This window comes from Coregonus lavaretus (assembly GCF_964263955.1).
Source record: "Coregonus lavaretus genome assembly, contig: HAP1_SCAFFOLD_9386, whole genome shotgun sequence".
In the NCBI taxonomy this organism is placed as follows: domain Eukaryota; kingdom Metazoa; phylum Chordata; class Actinopteri; order Salmoniformes; family Salmonidae; genus Coregonus; species Coregonus lavaretus.
The window spans coordinates 1-15,581 of NW_028164313.1; the positions used below are offsets into that span (position 1 = coordinate 1).

A 15,581-nucleotide genomic window follows, 5' to 3' on the forward strand; every position below is an offset into this window, starting at 1 on the left:
GCCTTTAGCTGGCGCCCGATAGTGACCTGCCTCTAGCTAGTGCCCGATAGCGACCTGCCTCTAGCTAGTGCCCGATAGCAACCTGCCTCTAGCTGGCGCCCGATAGTAACCTGCCTTTAGCTAGCGCCCGATAGTAACCTGCCTCTAGCTAGCGCCCGATAGCAACCTGCCTCTAGCTAGCGCCTGATAATAACATGCCTCTAGCTAGTGCCCGATAGCAACCTGCCTCTAGCTGGCGCCCGATAGTAACCTGCCTTTAGCTAGCGCCTGATAATAACCTGCCTCTAGCTAACGCCCGATAGCAACCTGCCTCTAGCTAGCGCCCGATAGCAACCTGCCTCTAGCTAGCGCCCGATAGCAACCTGCCTCTAGCTAGCGCCTGATAATAACATGCCTCTAGCTAGTGTCCGATAGTGACCTGCCCCTCCTCCTCCTCTCTTTAGCTCTCTTTTTCTCTAACCCCTCCTCTCTGCTGTCTCTCTCTTCTTCTCCTTGTCTTTGCCACGCTTTCCCTTTCCTCCCCTCCCTCCCTCCCTCTATCCTCTATCTCGCTCTCCCTCGCTCCGTCACTCCAGACCACACTGTGTAAAGACAGATGTTTAGCTCTTCTTGGCCTCCTGCCTACCTCCATATGAGCTTCATTTCATGTGTTTATGCTGTTTTCCATGCAGCCATTGAAGTGGTGTTGTTTCTCCTGGCCAAACTGGGGCTGTTTGTGCTTCAGGGAGCTGCTCTGGTATGTGTTGTGTAGTCCTGCTGCAGACTAGTCTGTCTCTGTTTGGGACATCACACAACAGCAGATTTTGCGTCAACTGTCGGCATACTATAGGAAATCATTGTGAAGCAGGAGGGGGAAGGTTGTGTGTGTGTGTACATGCATATGTGTCTGGATGCATATGTGCATAGAATGTGTGTCTGCATACCTGCATATGTCTGGATGCGTTTATTGTCTGAGTGTGCGGATGAACATGTATGTATACGTGCATATGTGTGCACTTTTGAGTGTCATTCCAGAACACTCATGTCCTGCTGCGGTTCTGGTTTTGGAGAGGCTCCCATTGTGGCCAGGCTGTGCTCAATGTAGATGGAGTGGTCCTGGCTAAATATTTAGTGACGACTCCAAAAGCATGAAAGAGGAGGGAGGGAGCAAAAAGGAATCTCCCTTTTGTTTAGTTTTTTCTCTCTCGTGAGCGGATTGAGTGCACAATGAAATGCTCTCGGCTTTAACCTTAACCCTCTACGCCTGCCCCTACTCTCTCCGAGAGAGAGATGGAGAGAGAGAATATCCTCTCTGCATGGATAGGAATAGAGCTGAGTTATAAATAAAGCCAGAGAGCGAGAGGGGCAGGATGGCTCTAGCCAAGCCAAAGCGGGCTGGGACAGAGCAGAGCGGGGTGGGGTGTCTCTCTCTCATGCCGCGAGAGCTCGTCAGCTTCTTGGCAGTATTTCCCAAAAAAATCCTCTGAAAGCCCTGGCGAGCCGAGCAGACATATTGAGACTAGAGACACACAGGGATGGCTGCCACCACTTCGCTCCAAACGTAGCGCTCGCTCACCATGGTCGGAAGGTACCTCTCCTCAGGTATTTTTCCTGCTTTTTGCCCGTGATCCCCCTCTCTTTCTCTTTATTCGCTGGGCGTCTTTCACTGCGTTGTGCATTGTAGTGCACCATTTGCCTTCTAAATGCATGCAAGTACTAAGATAAGTGCGATTTCCAACGGAAAACATCCAAGCAGCGACAGACGGCATTCTGATTAATATCTTCATAAAGATAGTATTAGTGCTGCAGGACTGATATAAACAGACTGTAGCTCTGAGCCTTTTTGGCTCTGATTCAGATTTGATAAAATGGCGTCCTGTACTACACCACAGAAGCCACACCGCTGTGTCAGAGACACACTGCCCTTCTCTCTCTCTCTCTCTCTCTCTCTCTCTCTCTCTCTCTCTCTCTCTCTCTCTCTCTCTCTCTCTCTCACTCTCACTCTCACTCTCACTCTCACTCTCACTCTCACTCTCACTCTCACTCTCACTCTCACTCTCACTCTTTCTGTTTCTCCCATTCTTTTCTAATCATTGGAAGAAGCCTAAGCTCTGCAGGGAGGGAGAGAGTGAGTGAGAGACAGACAGCCAAAGCTTGCACACAAACAGTATCTCTCCCCAGTTATAGATCAGACAAAAGCAGAGGCTGTGTGTGTGCAGAAGTCCACTCCGCTCACACGTGCATGTAGAGGCACACCAAAAACAACAACAAGAGAACTGACGCGGCGGCAGAGTGATTACCACGGCAGGGCATCTAGAGCGGCTGCTGCTTTTCCACTGACTCACTTCTTATGCACCAAGCTGCTTCAGGGGATAGTTCTATAACTGTTGTTACCCAAGCCTCTCTCAGCAGTGGTGTTTCTTTATTGGAAGAGAAAGAAATCCTACTGTTTGGGTTTGAGGAGTAGAGGCAGAGGCAGTAGAGAGATTTTTGAGGGGACTGGGAGGCAGTCTTCTGTACAGCAGGGGTGCAACGTTACAAAACATTCAGATAGAAATGTTGTATTGTGTAGATTAGGTATGCGTGTTTGTGATGTAGAACTGTGAGTCATGTCAGCTCTACACATTACATTTCTACCTGCATCATTGTGAACGTTTCACCTAATTGAATACACTCCAGGGCAGAGTGGTTATCGGTCAAGCCAATTGTGTGTGAACCTGGGGTCAGGCCCAGACTGAGGCTGGACTGCAGGGGTCAAGGGTTAGGACTGAGGATGGGCATCTTCGGATCTGCCGGTGGACTCCACCTTGGCTCCCACTTTATTCCAAGATGGCTGCAACTAGGGTAGAGCTGTTGAGATTACTAGGCTTGGGCGATATACCGTTTATACCGTATACCGGGGTATTTTGAAATATTAAAAAAATGTATCCTAAGGACAACTCCCACAGCAGTCAACATTTCAACTAGGTTTCTCTTTGCAAAAATAAATATAAAAACTGTTTTCACTTTGTCATTATGTGGTATTGTGTATAGATTGATGAGATGTTTTATTTATTTTTTATCCATTTTAGAATAAGGCTGTAACGTAACAAAATGTGGAAAAAGTCAAGGGGTTTGAATACTTTCCGAATGCACTGATAGATAAAATATATTTGAGATTTGAGATTCTTCAAAGTAGCCACCCTTTGCCTTGATGACAGCTTTGCACACTCTTGGCATTCTCTCAACCAGCTTCATGAGGTAGTCACCTGGAATGCATTTCAATTAACAGGTGTGCCTTCTTAAAAGTTAATTTGTGGAATTTCTTTCCTTCAGTTGTGTTGTGACAAGGTAGGGGGGGTATACAGAAGACAGCCCTAGCTTTGGGCATGTTGGGGCCTGGCCCGGGGCCAAGTCCATATTATGGCAAGAATACCTCAAATAAGCAAAGAGAAACGACAGTCCATCATTACTTTAAGACATGAAGGTCAGTCAATACGGAACATTTCAAGAACTTCTAAAGTTTCTTCAAGTGCAGTCGCAAAAAACCATCAAGCGCTATGATGAAACTGGCTCTCATGAGGACCGCCACAGGAATGGAAGACCCAGAGTTACTTCTGCTGCAGAGGATAAGTTCATTAGTTACCAGCCTCAGAAATTTCAGCCCAAGTAAATGCTTCACAGAGTTCAAGTATCACCGGTGTACAACAGTGATCCATTCTAGTGTTATCACCGGTGTACAACAGTGATCCATTCTAGTGTTATCACCGGTGTACAACAGTTATCCATTCTAGTGTTATCACCGGTGTACAACAGTGATCCATCGGTTATTGGAATAAGTGGAGGCATGTTATTGTTTTGCCATTGATTGTTGACTCAACATGTGATTACTGTGATTGGTCTGGTAATGTTAAGATGCCTGTTGTTCATGCAGTAGCTGTACACAATGACAAGAAAGCCTGATCATCACATACATTCCATTAGCCTGGTTAAACCAACTTGAACACTGCACTCACCATTGTTTCACTAGCGTTCAGGTTGGTTTACCAGGCTAACATTTAATCTCCCCTCTGGAATATAGTATACTGAACAAAAATATAAACTCAACATGTAAAGTTTGATCCCATGTTTCATGAGCTGAAATTATCTCAGAAATGTTCCATGCTCACAAAAAGCTTATTTATCTCAAATGATTTGCACAAATTTGTTTACATCCCTGTTAGTGAGCGTTTCTCCTTTGCCAAGATAATCCATCCACCTGACAGGCGTGGCGTATCAAGAAGCTGATTAAACAGCATGATCATTACACAGGTGCACCTTGTGCTGGGGATAATAAAAGGTCATTCTAAAAGGTGCAGTTTTGTCATACAACACAATGCCACAGATGTCTCATGTTTTGAGCGAGCGTGCAATTGGCATGCTGACTGCAGGAATGTCCACCAGAGCCGTTGGCAGAGAATTGAATATTCAAGTCTCTACCATAAACTGCCTCCAACGTTGTTTTAGAGAATTTGGCAGTACGTCCAACCGGCCTCACAACCGCAGACCACGTGTAACCACGCCAGCCCAGGAGCTCCACATCCGGCTTCTTCACCTGTGGGATCGTCTGAGATCAGCCACCTGGACAGCTGATGAAACTGAGGAGTATTTCTGTATGTAATAAAGCCATTTTGTGGGGGATAACTCATTCTGACTGGCTAGGCCTGGCTCCCCAGTGGGCCTATGCCCTCCCAGGCCCACCCATGGCTGCGCCCCTGCCCATTCATGTGAAATCCATAGATTAGGGCCTAATTTATTTATTTCAATTGACTGATTTCCATAGTGTCCGTGTTTTCCTACGTAAATAGGAGAGTGCTTATAGTGTATGCTTTGATGTTTGCGTTGTCGGTATACATTAATGGTGCAACCAGTTTTCACCCCTATATTTAGATGCCATTAACTGTTATACACTGCTCAAAAAAATTAAGGGAACACTAAAATAACACATCCTAGATCTGAATGAATGAAATAATCTTATTAAATACTTTTTTCTTTACATAGTTGAATGTGCTGACAACAAAATCACACAAAAATTATCAATGGAAGTCAAATGTATCAACCCATGGAGGTCTGGATTTGGAGTCACACTCAAAATTAAAGTGGAAAACCACACTACAGGCTGGTCCAACTTTGATGTAATGTCCGTAAAACAAGTCAAAATGAGGCTCAGTAGTGTGTGTGGCCTCCACGTGCCTGTATGACCTCCCTACAACGCCTGGGCATGCTCCTGATGAGGTGGCGGATGGTCTCCTGAGGGATCTCCTCCCAGACCTGGACTAAAGCATCCGCCAACTCCTGGACAGTCTGTGGTGCAACGTGGCGTTGGTGGATGGAGCGAGACATGATGTCCCAGATGTGCTCAATTGGATTCAGGTCTGGGGAACGGGCGGGCCAGTCCATAGCATCAATGCCTTCCTCTTGCAGGAACTGCTGACACACTCCAGCCACATGAGGTCTAGCATTAGGAGGAACCCAGGGCCAACCGCACCAGCATATGGTCTCACAAGGGGTCTGAGGATCTCATCTCGGTACCTAACGGCAGTCAGGCTACCTCTGGCGAGCACATGGAGGGCTGTGCGGCCCCCCAAAGAAATGCCACCCCACACCATGACTGACTCACCGCCAAACCGGTCATGCTGGAGGATGTTGCAGGCAGCAGAACGTTCTCCACGGCGTCTCCAGACTCTGTCACGTCTGTCACATCTGCTCAGTGTGAACCTGCTTTCATCTGTGAAGAGCACAGGGCGCCAGTGGCGAATTTGCCAATCTTGGTGTTCTCTGGAAAATGCCAAACGTCCTGCACGGTGTTGGGCTGTAAGCACAACCCCCACCTGTGGATGTCGGGCCCTCATACCACCCTCATGGAGACTGTTTCTGACCGTTTGAGCAGACACATGCACATTTGTGGCCTGCTGGAGGTCATTTTGCAGGGCTCTGGCAGTGCTCCTCCTGCTCCTCCTTGCACAAAGGCGGAGGTAGCGGTCCTGCTGCTGAGTTGTTGCCCTCCTACGGCTTCCTCCACGTCTCCTGATGTAATGGCCTGTCTCCTGGTAGCGCCTCCATGCTCTGGACACTACGATGACAGACACAGCAAACCTTCTTGCCACAGCTCGCATTGATGTGCCATCCTGGATGAGCTGCACTACCTGAGCCACTTGTGTGGGTTGTAGACTCCGTCTCATGCTACCACTAGAGTGAAAGCACTGCCAGCATTCAAAAGTGACCAAAACATCAGCCAGGAAGCATAGGAACTGAGAAGTGGTCTGTGGTCACCACCTGCAGAACCACTCCTTTATTGGGGGTGTCTTGCTAATTGCCTATAATTTCCACCTGTTGTCTATTCCATTTGCACAACAGCATGTGAAATTTATTGTCAATCAGTGTTGCTTCCTAAGTGGACAGTTTGATTTCACAGAAGTGTGATTGACTTGAAGTTACATTGTGTTGTTTAAGTGTTCCCTTTATTTTTTTGAGCAGTGTATTATCTTCTAGGTATGATGACATACTAACCTTTTCCCTTTCTCCCTCTCTCTCTCTCTCCATCCGCTCTCTCTCTCTCTCCATCCGCTCTCTCTCTCTCTCCCTCCTCTCTCTCTCCCTCCATCCTCTCTCTCCCTCTCCATCCTCTCCCTCTCATCCAATAGAGCTGCCCCCACAGAGTGGCCCGGGAGCTCAGTATGAGAATCCTCACTTGGGACACCAGCCTGCCAATCGGAGTGCCACTTCCACCTCAGCGTCGGCCAATCACAGTGGCTGGGATACAGTGATCATTGACGAGAGTGACACCGAGGCCTGGCCGTCCATTTCCCGCAGCAGCCAGAGCCAGAGCCAGGGCCCTGCAGGAGGATGCCCCTCGGACACTGACCTTGTTGGTCCGGCCAGCAGCAGCAGCAGCAGTATGAGCATGGCCACGGGGGCCAACGGCCAGACAGGCCACTTTCCTGCCAACTACCCCAGCAGCAAAGGAGCCAGCTCTGGGCCCGGCGGCTCAGCCAATCACCCCGGGGCAGGCGTGGTCGGCATGGCATCCGGCCATGGAGCAGTCAATCGGGGCTGGGGATCTGGTCCCGGTCCCTCCCCCCATGGCCCTCCTCAGACCTCCTCTGTCGGGGGTGGGGAGGGGAAGAGCGACGGCCCAATGGGAGGCGGGGGAGGCAGGGGTTGGGGCTCCTCTTCCTCCAACTTTAACTTGAACCTGAACCCCAACGCCAACCCCTCGGCCTGGCCCGTGCTGGGGCAAGACGGGGGCGGAGGAGCGGGGGGAAGCAGCTCAGGGGGAGCCAACCCCAACCAACCCCCTTCTTCTCAACCCCCTCCTAACCTCTGCAACCCACCAGGCACCTCTCCCGCCCAGGGGAACGGCAACAGAGGAGGAACCATGGGGGGCGGCGCCGCCAACGGTAACCTGCCAGTAGGGGGAGGCAGCACCTGGGGAGAACCATCTGAGCCGCACCCCTCCTCGTCCACGAATGTGTCTTTCAGCTCAGAACCTCAGAACCTTAACACTGACGGACCAAATCATGCTAACAAGCAACATGAGCCCCCCATCCACAGCGTGCCCGGCTGGGGTGGCCCCTCTGGGGGCATGGGCTCCCTGGGCCAGCCTCCTCCTGGAGCTCCCCAGCTGGTCAACGGAGAGGACGGCAGCTCCGTCTGGGGCAGCAATGGAGACTCCAAGTCAGTCGCCTCCTCCGCAGAGGCTTCGGGCTGGGACTCTGGGGCCGGTGGCTGGGGGAGCCATGGAAGCAGTGGTGGGGGAACCTCTGGAGGCTGGGGAGGCCAGAGAAGCGGAGACGGATGGGGGAAGCAGCATTCTGGCGAGGGCCAGGGAGGCTGGGACGCCCCCAGCTCTCCTCCCCAGCAGGCCAGGTCCTGGAGCACCCGAGCACCTAGCACTGCGGCAGCCAGCGAGGGCAGCAGCGAGGGCATGGATGGAGCGGGACACTCCCGCCGACAGGACCAGACGTCCAGGGATGAGCCTGCCGCCCTGCTCCCTGCCCCTGACCTGGACCCCAGGGTGCTGTGCAACACAGGCTGGGGCCAGACACCCGTCCGCCAGCACACGTCCTGGGACATGGAGGAGGCGGCACGCACCCAACGAAAGGCAGACGCTGCCGGGACGGACTCCTGGGGAGGCTCTGGCCCCAACACCCCCACCGAGTCAGCCCAAGGGCCATCCAACCCCAACCACGGCCCCCCTCATCGGGCTGACCCCAAGAGCGAGGGTCCCGGGCCCGGTCCTCAGGCTGCCCCTGGCTGGGGTGGTTCCATGCCTCCAGCCAGCCAACCCGGCTCTGGCTGGGGCGAGCCACCGAGCAGCAAGAATCCCCCCAATGGTCCCGGAGGCTGGGGGAACCCCCCACCAGGAGGCCCCGGGCCAGGCCCCAACATGCCCAAAGCTGGGAGCCAGTCCTGGGGAGCTCCAGAGGAGAAGTCCCCAAGCTGGGATGATCCCCACAGCAAGGCACCCAAGCCCCAGGGCTGGGGAGATGGGCCCAAGCCATCCCACAGCGGCTGGAGCAACAGCGCTGGAGGAGGGGGCAGTGGAGGTGGAGGTGGAGGAGACTGGGGAGAGCCTGCAGATGGCAAGAAGAGCAGCCCCACCACCAACCCTCCCTGGGAGGGAGAAGGAGCAGGAGGCTGGAAAGAGAGCAACCGAGGCTGGGGAAAGCCTGGTCCAGGGGTGGTGGGAAATGTTGGAGGAGGTGGAGGCTGGGGAGAGCCAGCGATGGCCCAGCAGCGCCCAAGCGGCCCTGCCCAAGGATGGGGCGGCAAGCCCCAGGAGAGCTCCAATGGCAACAGCGGAGGAGTTAGAGGAGGGAGCATGGGCGGGGCAGGCGGTGGAGAAGGGAGCATGGGATCCTGGGGAGGCCCTGGCCCCGTGAAGCCCAGTGGATCAGGCCGGGGGGGCATCGGTGGAGGAGGAGGGGGCAAGCAGGACCCCTCAGGAGGAGAGCCCACGGGGTGGGAGGAACCTTCCCCACCCTCCATCCGACGCAAGATGGAGATTGACGACGGCACCTCGGCTTGGGGCGATCCGGGCACCTACAACAAGACGGTCAACCTCTGGGACAAGAACAACCCTGGGGGAGGAGTGCCACCCCAAGGTAGACCTCCAGGGAACGCCCCCCCAGGCCCCCCTGGAAACAACAACAACAACAACCACCCCCACCCACCACATCACCCTCCCCACCATCCTCACGCCTACCACGGCCCTCCACCACCCCTCCAGAGCCATGGGGGCCACAACCCCCAGGGCTCAGGCCAGAACAGTGGGCCCATGGACCCAGCCGTGCCTCACCAGACTGCACCTCCACCACACAGCAGACAACCCCTCATGGGTCCAGGTGAGAAGACATACTCTATGCATGGATGGCTTATAGTGTTACTGTGATTTTGTCTTGGTAATCTTGTCATTTGACAATGACATCTAGCTTTTAATCAAGAGTCTTACGAAGTTGAAACGTCTTGCAATGTTGGGTTTACGTTTTGTACATGTAGTCATGGGAGGAAAACAATGTTGTGGGTTGTACTCAAACCTAACAGGCAGAATGAATTCACTGTACCAGGCCTGATAAAGATTAGTCATTTTGTTAAAAAGCGGCAGCTTAAAACACTTGTCGCAGTTCAATCAACTGTTACTATACTGTGCACACACAAGAACAAGGAAATAGCTGTATATCCTATCTATGACTTAACACAAAATCTTGTTAGGTGGTGCACAGTGAACACATGCTAGGCTCCAAACCGTTGATCCATTTTAAAAGTAAAACCTCGCCCTCTTGGATTTCCATCTAAATGAATAACCAAATTGGCGAAAGCGATGTCAGCCCGCCCCGGCCCCACCCCTTTTACTTCTCTGAAGCTCGCTCTCCTCTGATTTCACAACAACAACACGGGTGCCCCGTCTGTGTGTGTAACCGTGGCAACCTCACGTGGGCACACGTGGCGGAGGAAGCCCAAGAATGCTGTTTACTAACCCTGCTTGTGAAAATAGCGATTGGAGCCGCAAAACGTTTGAGGTATGGAGGAAGTGTGTGATTATAGGGGGAGCCGCAATCTGTCGGTAGTTAGAGGAGAGAGAGGAGGAGGAGGAGGAGGAGGAGGAGAGAAAGAGAATTTAGATCCCCCCTGCTGGTTCTGGCCAGTCACTGCCCCATATGCTGCTCTTTTATGCACCGCAATCAACCATGCAACACAAAATAATACAATACAAGTTTTGTGTCAATACAGTATACTTTGAAATATGTCTTTAGTTTCCTTCACTCCTTTCCCACATAACCCTGATACTTAAAATTACAGGCTAGGTTTTACACCTATTGAGTTCTTTAACGTCAGTGGTCATGAAGGAGAGGACATGAGGAAAGACTATTTAATCATGACTGAGAGAGTGAAATCTGATCCAGGAAGTAGACCTCCTCTTGGAGCGAGAGACACACTGGCACAGGCAGAGGGATAGGGCTGCCTGACTCTCAGCCAGGCCAACTGGTTACTACAGAGAGGGCCAAGAGTTAAACAGCCTCCTCTGTCCTAGCCTGGCTAAGGTCTAGCCTGGCCTGCTTAAACCAGGAAAAGAAAGAGGTTAGGAATGGTATAATTTAGCAATATGATTTTCTTAGATTTTTTTTTTACATTGTGATTGTTTAAACTTAGATATTTAGAATAAGGATGCACACAATGTTGAAATTGTGTGCAATACATACTTTTTGTTAGGTGTATGAATGGAGGTACATTTTCCTGTAGGAGTGCATGCTCAGATGGCATGTAAACAAAATGAAGCTAAGGTTCCAGAGCAAGGCTAGAGTGTTTTGGGTCCGTTGATCTCTGTACTGTTGTACAATCCAATCCATGTGTGCCCTTACCAAAGTCATCCTGTTCCTAGGCTGGAGGGAGCTGTCCAGTGCCCACCCCAAACCAGAGCCCTCCTGGGGGGAGCCTGCACCCCCTCCGGTCAGCGTGGACAACGGGACCTCCGCCTGGGGGAAACCCACAGGGAGCCATGGGGGCTGGGGCGGGGGTGACAACAGCCCCGAACCCTACAGACGGGGCAACCCACCCCTGGGATCTGCACCTTGCAAACCAGGTGAGAAGAACACTAGTACTTTTTTTTATAGATTAGATTTTTCCTGATTAATCAAAATTGCTGATGTTTTTACTAGGGCTGGGACCTCATGATATTATTTATTTTTTGTTTTTTTACATTTTAGTCATTTAGCAGACGCTCTTATCCAGATCAACTTACAGGAACAATTAGGGTTAAGTACCTTGCTCAAGGGCACATCGACAGATTTTGCACATAGTTGGCTCGGGGATTCAAACCAGTGACCTTTCGGGTACTGGCCCAACGCTCTTAACTGCTAGGATACCTACAGGCTACCTTATGTGACGATAGGATATGTATTGCGATTCTCATGATTCTATAAGTATTGCGATTTGATTCTGTGATTTTATTGCGTTTTGATTTTCCAAACATATTGCTCACCATATGTCTGCTGCAGAGGGACAAGAAAGCCATGAGATCAGTCATGGAAATAAAATTGCTGAAAACAAATTGGCTCCCTATTTAAAAACAAGATGAAGTACAAGCTATATTGGAAAAATACTGGAGTTTTGGTGCAGGTACAGCCAACTTGCAAAAATAATATTGCGATATTGTCGATGCGACATCGTCAGAAATAATATCACGATATGTAACTGTATCGATATTTTTACCTTGTAAAGAAAGTGTGTCTTAGATCTGTCTTGCAACACATAAAGGCTGAAGCCTCGATTTAGTATGCAGCCACACTGACCTCTGGTGGCAGGCAGAATAGTCTTTCTATACCGAACTCTGTAATTTACCAGTGCATGGCTATGCTATATAAAAAAAAAATCAATCAACTGACAATTAAAATACCCCACTGTTAGAACCAATACAAATCAGAAATACAAATATATTATGTCATAATCCGTGGCGGCTGGTGACATAAAACACAAGATAGTAACACAACACTTCCTTCTCTCCCTCTGCAGCTCCCAAATCTATGCAAGAAGGCTGGGGAGGCGGAGGCGGAGGCGGCGGTGGAGGGGAGGACATGGGTCTGTCCGGGGGCCAGTGGGACCCTGACGACGGGGACATGTGGAGCAGCCAAGCCTCCCAGGAGAGCAACTCCTGGGGAAACCGACCCAGGAAGGGCCCACCCAAGGGCAAGATGCCGGGCAAGCAGGAGGAAGCCTGGATCATGAATCGCCTGATCAAGCAGCTGACAGACATGGGCTTCCCTGTGAGTGATACTACCTGCTACTACCTCTGGGGTCAAACTCCACACTGATGTAATCTGTATACATAGAAATATGATAATAATATAGTAATATAACAAGCCATTTAGCAGACAGTGTACAACAGTGAGTGCATACATTTTCGTATGGGTAGACCCAGCGGGAATCGAACCCGCCATCCTGGCGTTGCTAGCGCCATGTTCTTACCAACTGAGCCACACAGGACCACACATACGCATGCATATTTGTGAGATATTTCTGCTGACAGATGTTCCTTGTGTGTGTGTGTTTGTCTAGAGGGATCCAGCCGAGGAGGCTCTGAAGAGGAACAACATGAACCTGGACCAGGCCATGAGTAAGTCTCTCTTCTCCCAGTCCTCAATACACTCTGTTAACTCCTTGTCCCTGATGTACTCCATATCACTGTCACTGACTGTATCAGTGTTGGTAATATCCCTGTGCGCTCTATCTTTATCTCTATCTCTATCTCTCTCTCTCTCTCTCTCAGGTGCTCTGTTGGAGAAGAAGACAGAGCTGGACAGGCGGGGGATGGGCATGTCCGACTACAACAACGGTCTGATCAACAAGGGGCCAATGGGCTGCCGGCCTCCGCTCCTCTCCAAAGAGTCCTCCTCAGATCGCTCCCCTTTCCTCGACAAGGTAATGACCCCTGACCCCCCCCTAACCCCAGTATCACACACTCCGATACTGTCCATGGGTACTTCAATTAGAAGATGCTGTATAGCCAGGGCAGACATAGTGGTCTGCGGAACCATGGAAAATAACTCATCAAGGAATCAGACAAAAATATTTTTTTAAAGCCTAGATTATTTAAAAATGTACTGTACATCACACTGTTGTGTAACTCACTCAATAGTGTGTTTGTTCCATTCTTCACTAGTTATGAGGGGAGAGTTGCTTTTCTGTACAGGGCAAGGTTCAGTTTATGTATCAACCCATTGAGAGTGTAATGGTGGCGCTCTCCCTCTGTGGCTGTCTGTGTCTGTGTGGGTGCAGGACGGTGTTGGTAGCCTGGTGGAGGACGTCCACACCTCCTCACCGTTTATGCCTTCCCCTGGCCCCCTCGGCCTGAAACTCCCCTCCCTGCCCAGCACGGCCCTGCCTCTGTCCAGCCAGGGCCTGGGCGGCCCACAGGGCCTAGCCATGCAAAACTTGAACAACAGACAGGTAGGCAGCACACTGTCTACGGCTATGTAGGGTTTAGACAGCAGACAGGTGCCATAGGCAGATTTGGGAGTGATGCGGACTTGAATGACAGACTGACTGGAAAAGATACAAGTCTGAGAAGAGGAAGGTCTTGTTGGCATACTGATAGGCAGAGAGGGCGATGGACAGACATACCAACAAACTGGCAGGGGGCAGACAGAGCTAGAGGGAGCCTGTATGTAGGTTTTGATTTTTCACTGTGGTTTTGCGTAGCCTGTTAAATCTTGTTGGACTTTTTAAACATCTAAATCAAATCAAAGTTTATTCGTCTCGTGCAATGGCTGTAAACGGTTCAGTGAAATGTTGACTTGCAGCTCTTCCTCTACAGTGCAGAATAAATGTCAAGTGGGTCCCTATCATCATTCTGTTCTCCCTCGTTTCCACCTCTCTCTCTCTCTCTCTCTCTCTCTCCCTACCCCAATCCCTCTCTCCCCACATCCCACCTCCCTCCCTCCCTCTCCTCCCTCCCAGATGCAGAGTGGAATGTTCGGCAGTAGCGGAGCAGCACAAGCCCGGGCCATGCAGCAGCCTCCTCCTCAGCCGTCAGTGCCGCCTCTCGGCTCCTCCCAGCCTAGTCTACGCGCTCAAGTGCCTCAGTTTCTCTCCCCTCAGGTACACACACACAACACGGACCAGGGTTGTATTCATTATGAGAAAACTGTGTAAAATGGTTTTCAACGGACAGCGAAAGCGAGAGGTTGTTATTAGACAAGTCCAGGTAGGGAGGGATCCTTTTTTGGGTTTGTCTTCCGTTTAGTGCCTAATGAATACGACCTGGTGAATACGACACACACCTCTCAGCCCTGTCTAAGTATCTCCCCTCACTCATACACACAAACACACTTGCACTCATACACACAGACACACACACACACACATTGTTCAGCTCCCCTCAGCATAGTTTACGTGCCTAAGCGCCTCAGTCCTGTCCACCGATTTTTCTCGTACTTAGTTTATGGTTTCTAAAACCGTATCTTTTGGTCTCTCTCTTGTCTAGGTTCAAGCACAGCTCTTACAGTTTGCAGCAAAAAACATTGGTCTGAATCCTGCACTTTTAACCTCACCAATAAACCCTCAACATATGACCCTTTTGAACCAACTATACCAGCTGCAACTGGTGAGTCCCCTTCTGGTCTCCTCTCAGTTTACTGTAGCACTCCTCCATATAAAACACAATGCAGATACACTCTGTACACTCTTATATCATACATTTCTCCACTGCTTTGTTGCCTTAGAGATGTGAAAAACACTTGGGTTTTGACTGATCGCATTCTGTAGCAACTACAAAATGTTGTGTGTGTATGTGTGCATGTGCGTATGTATATACATATGTGTGTGTCTGTGGATTTGTATGTAAACGTATATTCCTCTGCAGGCGTACCAGCGTTTACAAATTCAGCAGCAGATGTTGCAGGCTCAGCGTAATGTTTCTGGCCCCATCCGACAGCAAGAGCAGCAAGTGAGTGTCCCTCTGTGACCCTTCCCTCTCTCTCAAATACAGCCTACTAGTTTTACCCATTGCTGCCTTTTTATATCTACTGATCCTGAACCTGGCCAGGCCTCATACTGGGGAAAACCCCCAAATGTTTTACCATTCTACCATAGCAGAGGGTGTGTATGTGCTTTGCAGACATACCTGGGTTCCTAGTCTGGTGAATTTGAGAGAACCTGGTTGGCTAAACCCTAGTAAAAGCAGAGTTTGTATGTATAAGGGGCTATACTTGCCATTCTCTCTAGCAACTGTCCTATTGAATTTTTCCTGTGGTCTCTGCTGGCTCACAGATAAACTGACCACCATCTTTGTGTCGCTCTCTGATGTCACTTCCTCTTCCTGCAGGTTGCACGTACAATCAATAACATGCAGCAGCAGATCCAACAACACCAGAGACAGCTGGCCCAGGCCCTGCTGATGAAGCAGCAGCAGCAGGCCCCCGGCTCCCTCTCCTCCTCCGGCCTGCACCACGGCCAAGGCAAATCAGCCCTGGACTTGTTCCCAGGCCACCCCCAGGCTCCGGGCCTACCCGACCTGCAGACCAAAGAGCAGCAGTCGTCCCCCAACTCCTACAGCCCCTACCCTCTCTGTGAGTGGGGACTCTGTT

The 15,581-nt window shown here is 50.7% G+C and overlaps 1 protein-coding gene across 1 annotated transcript; it reads left to right on the plus strand.

Moving 5' to 3' along the window:
- Positions 1–1,511: 1,511 nt before the first annotated feature.
- LOC311117193 (trinucleotide repeat-containing gene 6C protein-like) lies at positions 1,512–15,563 on the plus strand (the record flags this gene model as incomplete). The annotated part of the gene is made up of 11 exons (XM_084192172.1): positions 1,512–1,581; positions 6,642–9,344; positions 10,880–11,080; positions 12,010–12,260; positions 12,553–12,610; positions 12,764–12,915; positions 13,273–13,443; positions 13,954–14,094; positions 14,480–14,599; positions 14,858–14,941; positions 15,320–15,563. Coding segments are annotated over exons 1-11 (4,150 nt in total), but the record flags the coding sequence as incomplete, so codon positions are not given.
- Between the last annotated feature and the right edge of the window lie 18 nt (positions 15,564–15,581).